At 36.2% G+C, this 12,788-nt stretch overlaps 1 protein-coding gene across 1 annotated transcript in view; it reads right to left on the minus strand.

Moving 5' to 3' along the window:
• Window positions 1-12,788, minus strand: part of CBLB (Cbl proto-oncogene B) — a 127,735-nt gene that overhangs the window by 14,981 nt on the left and 99,966 nt on the right. The window contains 5 exon segments of the mRNA XM_031060795.1: window positions 3,066-3,209; window positions 6,749-6,843; window positions 8,616-8,826; window positions 8,828-8,901; window positions 12,114-12,299. Coding sequence (XP_030916655.1) covers window positions 3,066-3,209; window positions 6,749-6,843; window positions 8,616-8,826; window positions 8,828-8,901; window positions 12,114-12,299 — 710 coding nt within the window.

A 12,788-nucleotide genomic window follows, 5' to 3' on the forward strand; every position in this document is an offset into this window, starting at 1 on the left:
GTCACTGTAAGCATATTCCAAAAGAACCAGAGATTTTCCTTGGTAAAAGGTCACCATGCTAAGTAACTCCAGCTTAAAGATAAAAATCCCATTCCACCATGCACTTATTAAACATTGGGAAATCTGCTAGAGTGATATACAGCAAAAATTTCAGATTTCGGGTTTCTACCAACAGTATTAATAAACCTATCAGCTTTGGCCAAATGGAAAGGAAAAAGGAATAAGGGTCTGGAATCTTTTAAAAGATTCCTTATAAACAAGAAAGAGGAAGTGAATTGCATTTGTGGTCCCAAGAGTTACAACTAGGAGTAATGACATAAATATAAGAATAACTGCAAGATTTAAAAACAAACAAAAGCCCCTAATGGTAAGAGATCTTTTGCTATAAATTAATTCCCCCAGAGAAGTGGTAAAGGAAGTGTTGTTTCTTTCTTTGACATTAGATTGGTTCAATCTTCGAAATGCAGTGGATGCAACACTTCCTTTGACTCCTCACAATATACACTAAGTAATTAAGAATATTTTCTACTCTAGTTTTAATGAACTATGCATTTTCAATAATGTAACTAGCCACAGGCAGCAAGGTAACTTAACATGGCACCGCTTCAGAAGTAATAAGTCCATGATGAGCCCAGTCAAGTGATCAGTTTACAAACAAAGCTGAAATGCCTGTTTATATTAACAGTAAACATCAGAAAAAAGGACATCAAATGAGTACTAACAAGCAAGCATTCTGTCCTTTCCCCCTTTGGAAAAAAAAACTTTATTAAGAAAAGACAGCAAATGTAATAATGTAATATTCTTCTAGTAATAGCCTAATTAATAATGCTGAAATTCTTTCGTTTTATTTCATATTCCTGATGTTCATCAGTAAGAAACCAGACAATTCAATGATCTGCAAGAGCGTAAAATTGTGAATCATTTTTTGTATTATTCTTGAGATATTTTTAGCACTGTCATATCTACAGGTAAAAGAGAAAAAAGGTAACACCAATTTGGGAGTAGGATGGAACAGTTACATAATTCTAATCTACAAAACATTCTGACAAAATTTTTAAGCTCTTTAGCTTACTGAAAACTCCGAGTACCATCCAAGAAGTTAGGGACTAACACTTTGGAAAGAGATAAGAGAAAGTGACACTAGGGGAAAAAAACTGAAATGTACTAAAAATTTATAACATAAAAAAAAAAGAAGTTGATAACAGTTTTGATGAACAATAAAGAGAATTTAAGTTTCATTGAAACAAAACATCCCTCCCATGTTATTTAATGAAATGCATTAAAAGAACACAACATCAACCAGGAAACAGATTCCTTCTTGAAAACTTTATCTGAGTTTTCACATCTAAGCAGTGACATTAGCTAAAAGAAGACATTTTAAGCATGTGAAACACCAGACTATTTTTTTAATGCCTAGGAGAATGGTTTGAGTTAAATTTTTTATTAGAATGTATAATAAGAGGAGTTGGTGGTTTTAATCATGGAGCAACTTGAATAGCAAACCGAAGCATTTTATCTGTGGCAAGGTCTTAATTCATGTAAAAGACTCCACCATACACACAGCAAAACTAGAGAAAACTTGGAAATGATCTTTCTATCTATAGCCTCAATTAATAATTCCAAGGCACTGGTAAAATACTGTACCAGCCAACTGAAGGCACTCAATTATTTTTTTCTGTAAAATAAAAATGGTAAGATTCTATTTCTCCAGCTGCTTACTTTCTCAAGAATCTTTCAGTTTGAATCTATTTGCATCATTCTCACACAAAAGCACAACACAATCCCATTAAAATGGCATAGGAAAAAATGGAATTTTTTTCTTCTTGCTTGGAATTTTTTTCTTCATGCTTTCCATTATTTTGCTCAGCCAACATTGTTTGATTGATTTTTTTTTTTGTTTAAGTCTCATACAGTAGATAAAAATTTAAGTCCAGAAGTTAATTAAGCTTTGGCAACTGCACAGTATTCATGTCTATGCAGTGAAGCCTGGATCAGGATTTCTAACAGAGAATTTTTAACCTGCATGCAAAGAATGATCATATCATAAGCTTTTTTTCCAGCTGCTTTAAATTATGACTTAAAAGGTCTAACAATCATTATTGGCTAATTCTGGGGTGAAGGACATGTTGAGCTTTATTGATAGTGGGTCCTCAACATCACATTCTGACAGAGAGAGGGAAAAAATGGCAATACGCCACAGAATTTTTTAATCACAGGAAGGTCTAAATTTTGCAAACCAATACTTGATTTTAATACCATACTTGTGACCTACAAGACCAGTAAAACATTTGCCCTTTTCCCCCGCAATGACTCCAGACTTATTGTCTTAATTCCAGCCATTCATATCTTTTTGAGGAGCAAAGTTCAGCAAGAATGCCACAGCCTTCAGTTGCCACGTCCTTTGCTCCAAGTCCCCTTGTCATAATTCATTAGTAATTCTGAACAGCCTGAAAGGCTTCTGAAAGTTTGGAGGGATTGTTTCAGAATATATTTAAAGCTAAAGAGACATATTCCACCTGTATTTAAAAAGATTCTCTTTCTGAGACGCACAAAGAAAATATACTGCCAAACGGGCTCAGAAAGCTAAAAAGACACACTATACATTGGGGAAAAAAAAGAAAGCATGTACATACAGTTGCCAGTTCACATACTTGTCAGTACTGCATTGCTTTTAAATTGAATTATATAAAATGTGAAAGGCTAAGAATTTCAAAGCTGACTAGAAATTTCAGTCACACACTTCTCCTTAAAATTAAATTGGAAAGAGTTTTAGGACTTGTATCTCCTGGTCAGTTTTGAAAACCTCAATGTAAAGGGAAAACAAAGGACCCCAACTGCAGAAATGGTATCCAAAGGCAAAAAATACCCAGTTCTGACACAAGAGAGATTCAATGATGTGAATTTCATAGGTTTGTATCTGTGGCAGTGGCCAAATGAAACAGAAGCATGGGTAATCCCAGCTTAGGAGGCAGGCAAGCTTAACCATCATTACAGAATCCAGTTAATTTTGGAAAAAGCAGAGGTTTTGTAAATCAAATTTTTTCAAGGCTGCTAAATCATCTTACCGAGCAAGAGGTTTTATATTATGACCATGAGGTGGTTGTGAGCTCAGTATTACAGGATGTGAAGAAGGAATTTTGTATTCATCATCATCATCTGGGTGTTCCCTTGATTTATCAGACAGAGAATTTGCTGAAAGACCAGGGCACCTAAGGAGATTAGAAAAATAATGGTTTATCTTCAGCTGTTAGGTACTTGACCTCAGATAATACTGAAAATACTTTTCTTTAGCCCAAACATCTTTAATACGTCTACTACATATAAGGCAACAAGAGCACCCATACTTGCACTGACTTTTTGTCACTGAGAATGCATAGAGCAAAGGGCAGCTGCCCTTCTAAGAGTTAAACAGCTACTTTAAGCAAGCACAACATAGCAGAGAATTCCAAAGAATTAAAGTACCAATAGGCACTTGCAAGACTCAGCCTGTTTACACTTATCAAAAGCACTGAATAAAAGTTAATTGAGGACAAAAGGTATTTAGCAGGGCTTAGTGATGCAGAGGACATTCATGCTTTCACTGGTCTGTCAAGCTATGAGTAAGGACATGAGGTGTCCTCTCAAATGTCTGGAACGTGCCCCTAAGCCCTGCTCCTTCTGTCACCGGGAAGCACCACGCCAAAGGCTGATCTCAAGGGAGACAGGAATTCCAAGCCACAGTTGGCCTTAATGGGACTATGACTTCACCTTCAAAATTTTGTAAGCAAGATGGGACAGACAGCAAGAGGAGAAACACCTTTAGGTGCTACTTTTCCCTCAACTACCTCAAGTCAACTAAATATTCCTAATAAATTCACAGACTACAAAAGGGGCTTGGAATTGGATGCATCATTACATACTCAGAAATGGATGCTTCCTCATTCAAAATATCACTGTGGTTTATGGTACTTTGGAGACAAAGAGTCTTCTGCTACTGATGTAGCAAAATGGGAGCTACTCACTGGAATGAAACAAACACTACTTGAAAATTTTGAAGTTTTGGGGAAGAATCACTCTGTATCTTTGACATAAGAGTTATAGATATCGTTTCAGGAATAAAACAGCAACTTGATCAAAATTGCTAAAAAAGTCTGACATAATTACAGAAGTCCAATTAAAAATAACTATTTTCACATGTTTAGTCAAAAACATAAGGGCTAAGTGGAAAATAAAAATCAGATGTTCAGTTAGCAAGAGTCCAATATTTCATTACTGAGGCACAGTTTATAACAACTACTGCAGTAAAACAAAAAAAATCAGTACTGTTTCCAGGAAAAATAAAAAACCTCAACAAAAACCTCCAGTGCTTTTCTATTAATGTAGCTTTTTAAGAAAAAAAAGGTTGTATTTGTAACATTATATTCAGTAAAAGCTGATTAAACAATTTAAGTAGGGACATTATAGAATTGTGAAATTTCAAATAAGAGTAATTTTGCCTCCTTGTTATTTAGCATAAGACATTTCATACATTATCAATGTATCCTTGAGTCAAAAGTTTGGAATTACAGACGGATTATAACAAGTAGAAAGAACAGAATGCCTTGGAGCTATATGAAACAAACCAGCTCTCAATCCACCACACTGCACAGATTGGAGACCATGAAAAAAATGAGCAACTTGCTCAGATTAATTGGAGTAGCACAGTTGTGAAAAGCAGAGTATTTTGAATCAAGTACAGTTCAACATTTATGAGTGCTGAGCGCAGTCACTTCAACGGGAGGAAAAATAGACTGTAAAAATATTCTCTCTGACGTTTCCAAATAAATCATGCTAGATATTATTTGAGTTACATTTTTTGAAAGCAATTGTGGTTGGCGGAAATTGCTGTTTTTAAAGATTTTTTTCCCCTTCCTCCCCAATTTTTCCACCTACATATTGTCACACAATACTAAAGATTACCAGCATGTTTCCTAGTGGTGAGAAAAACTTAATTTTAAATAAATTGAAAATAGACATATTAGTGTTTAAAGAAAGAACATACAATGATCAATTTTTAACAGTCATTCCATGTGGTATTTCTGTAATTAGATAATTTGAACTTCTTACTCCTAATGTTATGTATTGATAATTTTATGCTTTAAAAATCAAAATCTAAAATTGCCCGTGCAATTTTTAAAAGGTGTAAGTACAAAGCCAAAACAGAAACGAAAGTTAACTTCTTCCTCAAAAATCAATGGAGTTTGGTTTTCACAAATGAAGGTTTTTCCTTCTTCCTGGAATTCATCAGTTTTCTGTTCAGAAATCTTTAGCTAATAAAAGAATTTCTTTTGACCAAGCAGAAGTCACACATTCTAGCTTTGGATTGGCCTGGCACGGATTTTGTGGCTGTACACATTGTGACAATATTGTTTGGACTTTCCAATGCTCTGTGTATACACTGTATTTTGGTTCTAGGTACATCTGCAAGTATCTGAGTGAAAAATGGGGATTCTCATGAAGTAGGATGTTTTTCCATGCCATGAAATACAGAAATAAGAATATTCCCCTCTTCAGATTTTCACTGTGTTACGAAATAAGCAGACTAGAAGGGAACTAGTTACATGAGGCATCCAACGGGTACTCCTCTGAGACTGTACCTCCATCAGGTTACATCCCAACATTTAATTACAGGTATGTCTGGATAACAGGCGAAAATTTTCTTCTGAACTAAAAATAGGCACAGAGAACTTCACCTCAGCAATTGCTCCACCTGAAAACAGGCTTCTAAATAAAAAAGTCAATGCTCCACTGCACCTTTATTGTAGTGCTCGGTGAGAAAAAACCCAGCATATTAATAGAATGCTGAAATGTATTTGTCTTCTATATTAAAGCTAACTGAACACAAAAATGGAATGAGAAAGTTCTCAGGTCTAATATGAACTGACTGTCCAAATATACTATTTAACAGCAAGAATCACAAGCAGAACACTGGAAAGAAGTAGAATAGCATTATTGTGATATGTTCCAATTTCCTTACAAAAACACAAAATAAGGACAGATCACATTACAGGACTTCCAAGCTTTCAACTTTAAATATATCTTGTTCTCTACAAAATCATGTGTCATTCAGAGTCTGAAGATACTTGCTATGACAGCAACATCTTTATTTAAAAAATAAACAGTCATTTTACTGGAAGACTAACAGTAGTCTGCACTTGAAATGACAAATCTTCCCATGTTCTGGAACTCAGAAAGGTTGATCATATTTAAAATTATATAAAATGGTTTGGTTTTGGTTGCTTCTATTTAGCCACAACAAATAAGAGATGATAGTGTGAACCTTGGATAAAGCTCTATGTACTGAAAGCCCAGAAAGCCTGACCAGATTAGGGGCAGAACAGTGACAGAAAACATTTTTTAGCCCTAGCACTTTCCCTAGAATCTGTCATCTCCTGTGATAAATAGCTCTGACCACACTTCTCCAGTAGTAATAGAAGCCAAACCAGACAGTATCTGCTCTCACTGCCAAATTCCTGAGAGCAAGATCTGCCAGAGTTTACCATCTCTCCCTATACAAACATGCTGTGTCCAATTAACATTAGGACTGTTCCCACTTAATCAATACCATTAATGTTTCCTTTGTCAAGGCACATTAAAATTCATGGAAAGCATATCAAGTTATATTAGTTGATTTCTTTCTTTTTCCCATTTTTTTCTTTTAGCACCAGAGAGTCAGTGCTATTACCTAACATTAGCTAGCACTTTTCTTTTAAAGATAAAGTTAACTTACTTTATACTAGGGATGACAGAGCCAGCTGGAAGAGGGGGTGAAAGCCGTGGAGGGACATCATATTCTTCATTTATCAGATGACCATTTGAAAAAACCTAGACGTCACACAAATATTACAATGAGTATCTCCTCCTATCACCATGGATAATCATCAACTAGGTATTATACAATAGACCTTGAGAAGCCTGTGGGTAAAGGCTTTCCCAGGAGTTCACACCACAGAGCTGTCTCTGAAGTGACGCTGAGGCCTGTTTCACCCCATTTTGAAGCTGTAGAACATGTTAGTTTAAAACCTCACCAAAAGAAGTTCCACACGACAGTTACTAGACAGACACTCAGTTACAGCTGAACTGCTTGGGGAAAAATTAAGATTTCAAGATTGCAAAGTGAGAGAGATGAAGTATAATGGCAAAGCAATGGGTACATCATGCTGAACATATTAATTATTAAAACGGTGATACAGTGCCTGCCAGAATCCATCCTCTAGCCACAGGATTGTCTTTCCAATTCTTGGCTTCTATCAATACCAAAAAGTTTATATTACAATTGATATATGAATCAGGGAAGAAAATTCATTCCATGTTTCCCTCATGAATGTAAATATAGCCTGAGATAGTAATTCAGGGTTGCTTCCTCTAATTGAATGGTTCAGATCTACAACCTGAAGATGACAGTTCAAGAAGTACTTGGTTGAAGATCTATGTATGTAACTCCTCCAGACTACATTTCCACATGACTTGGTATTCTAGTTTGCGAAGTACTCATTCCATCAGCTTCAGTATTGTACTAGACCACAACAAGAATGCTACATGAAGGTACAGTTGAAGATAAAAATCCAGCATCCTTTTAAAATCAACAGAAAACCTGTAGCATTTAAACAACACCCCAGATCTAAGTAAAGTTTTGGTGCTTTGCCTCAGTACTGAGAAATGCATTATTATATAATAATTTAATTATACACAACATCATAGATGACTTAACTACCTTTCATCACATATGTCAACACCTCTTATCGATAGTAATTCAATTTTATAAAAGTACTTTCAAAATAACCAAAACCTCCATCTATATATATATGGGAAGATACTTGCCATATACATACACATACAAAAAAAAAAAAATTGACTGGAGATAGAAAGGTTAAATAGCTTGCGGTCTTGGAAAAAGCAAATAGATGAAAAAAATGATTTCTAACTACCATGGCTTAACCACAAATCCATCAGTCTAAGCAAGAGCTATGTAGTCTTGCACAAGCTGTGTAGTCTTCAAAAAAAACAAAGAGATGAGCTTTGAGTTAATAACCTCTATGAATAAATTACTGAGCTGCTTTGATAAAACTGATTAGAGTGGAACTAGGAATTTTTTCTTAGGACATCACCATTTGATCTCTTTTCAAAGCTAAGTCTGACCAGCTGTAAATGGCTTTGCAAGACCCTGAAGTTGCTAAATGCCAGAATTCACCTCATCTACACCAGAGGTAAGTGGATCATCTACTATTCCATCAGAAAATGCACACACAGTTTTGGCATGACAGTTCCAAAGTGGACTTGAGATGCTATATTATTACAGCACACAGGGATACACTGTTATCGTGGATAATTTGCTAGAAGACTACAGCAAATCTAGAATATTCTCTCAAAGATATTTTTCGACAGTTTTATGTGAAAATTGTAACTCAGACCCTCATGTACTGTTGCTTTATAAATTACAGCACTTCACAAATAATTTCTTTATGAGCAGCTTATTCTTAAGCATTGACAGAAAAGATTCAGAAACCACAAACCAGCACTGGCCAATATAGACAGTGTGTTAGCCAGTGCAAGACAATGCTGCAGTAGAGCGTGAATTTAGGATTCCCTGGAAATACCTTGGCACCTTCTGCGGGCAGCTCGTGACGCCTGTGCTTCCGCATGAATCCCTGCTCTGAGCTGACGCGGCCGTGCCTCCCGTTCACGTTTGCAATGGCGGTCAGGCCTGCCTTGGGGGAGGCATCGCCCCCGCCCCGGCAGCCCGCCAGCTGGCTGGTCCCGAACACGTCCCGGGGGCACCAGGCCTCGAGGGGCACGGGCTGCTCCCTGCGGAGGAGGGTCTCGCTGGGGAGGTGGCGGCGCTGGCAAAGGCTTGTCCTGCTTCCTCACCATGCAGGGAGAAGACTGAACGACACAGGAAATTACAAAAAAAGGAAAGTTACGTGGAGGCATGAATGTTGCTCGTGATTGTTATGAATAGAAAAGCTGCCCATTTTTTTAAAAGGTTGCAGAGTTCACAGGTTGGGCCAGTTGCTGCCACAGTGGAGTTCTAATTGTTTGTTATTGTAATCACCTGTCATTTTCATTAACTACCTGTCCTTGATGGTTAAGAATTCCCCCTTAGCCGGGTGTTGCCTTGCTGCTTCCTGGAGGATGGCACCCAGACAGTGAACAGGAGGAGACCTTGGAGTTAGCATGCAAATGACATCGGATCCAGCATGCAATGGGAGAAACCCCTCACCAAACCTAGCCAAAAACCCCTAAAACAACAGGCCAACACAAAATTGATGAATCAAAGTGATGTCTACATGTGAGGAACAGAACCTAGTATCTGCTAAGACCCTTTTTACTCCTCACCCTAACCTAAAGATGTCAGCCAGACAGAAGACCTCGAATGTTGAACCAAAAATCAGGGAATCTCCTTATGCTCTCGTGAGGATGGAACTTCCAGCTCTACCGACAGACCAGTGGACACAGCTGCTCTCTTCCTGTTCTTCCAAGTCACTCCTGGGAGCAGCGGCGCCATGAGCACAGACCCGTTGGTTCTCACCACCTGAGCTGATCACTTCCAATAAAGGCATTAAAAAGGAGAACGGTCTCCTGCCCGTGTTTATTTCACTGACCAAGTGTGGATTCATCATTTCTGAGATATTTTCTTGGCCTCACAGCAGTACCTGGCAGAAGGTTAAATGCAGGCCTCACTGGCATTCTGCAGCCAACCTGGCCCTTCAGAAAGCACGCCCCCAATTTCTGATGTTGCATGAGTAACCCAAGCAAGGAGTGGAAAGCAGAAATGACAGCTAACTCAGGCAGAGTTATTTGAGTTATTATAATTTTTCCAGTATCCTTTGCTTTGATCATCTGAATCACTTATTCATCTGCTGAAATGAATTCTGTGTAGTGTTTGGAAAAAACAGGCTTCCTGATGTGGAAGAGAAACCCAAAACCCCGAACAAAATAAAATCCCAGAGGAATAACTCGCTGACAGCAAATGAGCACAAAAAGCAATGATTAGAGAGCAAAGGGAAGAAACAAGAATTATTTCATTTTTAATTATATACCTAGGGATGACTCCAATCTTTACATGCACTGTCTCAGAGTACTGAATCTGTTTGAATTGCTGTTCAGTTTTTCAGGTAGCAGCCTAATTAGTTCGTAGTTTTACTTGCAATTAGCTTATCTGCAAGCCACATTTGTCAGAATACTTGGTTCTAAGAAGTGAATTATATCATAAATGGTTAAATGTGGTCTAAAATTATGTATGCTAATACTAAAAAGCTGAAACTCAGGTTATCAGGAAAAGAAAACCTCATAGCTGCACAAATCTGAGCACAAATCTGACAAAACCAAAACATTTTCATTATGACTGAATTACAAATGGCAATTTACAAAGTAATAGCTGGTCCAGGTCTTTACAAATGTTTTATCTACAGCTACCATAAGAAAAACAGGGAAGATTATTTTCCTGGGAATGTATAATTTTCTTGGACTTTGGTAAGCCTGCATATTATTACCACTTAAAGAAATGGAGGTCACTGAACTTTTTAGTAAGAACAGCATTTGCTATCACTTCATTGACTAGCCCAGCACTATTCTTCAAGCAATTCCTCAACACGTGACTTGAATTGATAATAAAGTTATTCTACCTACAGGCTTATGTATATTAAAAGGAAGTAAACTAAATAAAGAACTGTTTAACTCACTTGCTAGTCAAGTAAAATAGTTATTATCACTGTTAACACAGGAAAAAATTACCCTGATTTAGATTTTTTGTTATACCTTATAGTTATAAATTATAGTTTTTAACTTGAGCAAAATAGAAAAGTTGTGGGGGTATTTTTCCTGAAGGAGTAGTTTTGGCAGGACTAAATGATCTTTTTTTCTCTTAAATATAAAATCTTTTAATGTATGAGATTATTCTTTGTTACCCCCATCCTGCTTCCCCTGCACCTCACAATTTTTTTTTTCCAGGAAAAGTTTCACGTAAAAAAAACATTTTCAATGCTTTTTCAAATTTCAAAGCAGCATCAATACTATTCCTGGTTTAACTTCTTTTTTAAGCCAAGAACCCTGCAAAAAAAACCCTATTATAAAACTAGTTTTTAATGGATGTGGGATATGTTTGGTGTATATCCTCAATGTGTTATAATTCCTTTGCATAATATAAGAAAAAAGAAGATTAAAGAAACTATTCAAACTTCTATTTTTTCTTCTAAATTGTAAGCCACTAAAATCTTAAAAATATATTGATTTTCAACCTTAAAATAAAAACGTGACAAAAGAAGCAAGCTACTTCAAACTGGATTATTATGAGTACATAGGTTTCAGGTCGTGTCCTGAACTTGAATGTGAATTATTCATATAAAAATGAAAAATTTTAATCTAATTAATTCTCTCTATACAGCAATTACAATAAAACAATCAACTTGTTACAGAGAGTAGCAAACAGTATTTGTTCTTGTTCACGCTTATCTACTCAAAAAATCATTGAATCTTTAGTATCACTAGTTTTACAAAACATGGCATACAAGCTTATTGGCTATAGAGCCATTATTATTTCCCTTGAAATTTGAGTCCTATTATATGCCATTTATGGTTTTGAAATCAGTGTATCTGCACATATTTTTCTTGTAAGGACACTGTGGAAATTGAACATAAATCATCATGAAAGGAAAACATATAATTTTAATGAGATAATGACCTTTAAATCTATTTTCAGGAAACTTTAGCTTCTATTTATTTTCATTAATCAGAGTTTGTTACAGAACTGATCCATTACTGCAACATCTTTCAAATTCTGACCATAATCAAGTACAATATAATCATCAGACAAACTGAAGTCATATTTGACCAATACATCCAGCCAAAAATATTTAACTACATAAAGTATTATGGAAAAAGAAGAGACTTCATCAATATGGATCTAATCTAAAGTTTCTTTAAACTAGAAGGAATTAAAGTTCTTTTGGGCAGAGCAAAATCCTGAAAAAGCAATATCCATGGAAAGGTTTGAAACAGTTCACTTTACAAAACAAACAAGAAGCTCCCCTCAGAAAAAAGCAAATGCAATTTCTCAGAATTCTCATATCCAGAAATAATGGTTCAGTAACACTTACCTTTGGTGACCCGGTTGGGCTGGCACACGGTGAGCGTGCTACTCCCTTCTGAATCAGATCCAGACGGGGAGGGACAGGAGGAAGACTAAGATGAGGGATTTGCAGGGGGTCTGGAAGTGGTTTTCTTCTTTGTGCAAGAGGGGAAGATCCTGGGGAAGTCACTGGTGAATTCTGCCTGTCATTGCACTTCAGGAGAGAAAAAATAAAATTATCTTTTACCTGATGATCAAGTATACAACTTCCATTCCCCAACTAAAACACTTGATACTTATCAGATACCTACTAAGAGTCAATTATAATAGTAATTTTTCATAATGGACATCTGGACAGTAGAGCTCATCTTATAGTTACTGAAAAAGAAGTCTACAAGTCATTCTATCTCAAAATTAAGACCCGTGTTAACTTGTGATGAAAATAAAAGAATATATATTCCAGTAACATGTATAAAAACGTAATGATCACTGCCAAACATAAGGGAAAAAAATCCTAAGTTTTATCATAGCACTGCTACCCTTGTTGACTTTTTTATTAATAGAGAGTACTCAATCTAAAGTTCTACAAATTACTTTGAAAAGCTGGACATCCATGATATTGCCTGCTACTGCCTACTGCCCATTTTCAAATCATACTTCCATACAAAACAGAATGTATGTCTTCTGAAAATTTACCAATCGA

The sequence above is a fragment of the Geospiza fortis genome, unplaced genomic scaffold (assembly GCF_000277835.1).
Source record: "Geospiza fortis unplaced genomic scaffold, GeoFor_1.0 scaffold131, whole genome shotgun sequence".
In the NCBI taxonomy this organism is placed as follows: Eukaryota; Metazoa; Chordata; class Aves; order Passeriformes; family Thraupidae; genus Geospiza; species Geospiza fortis.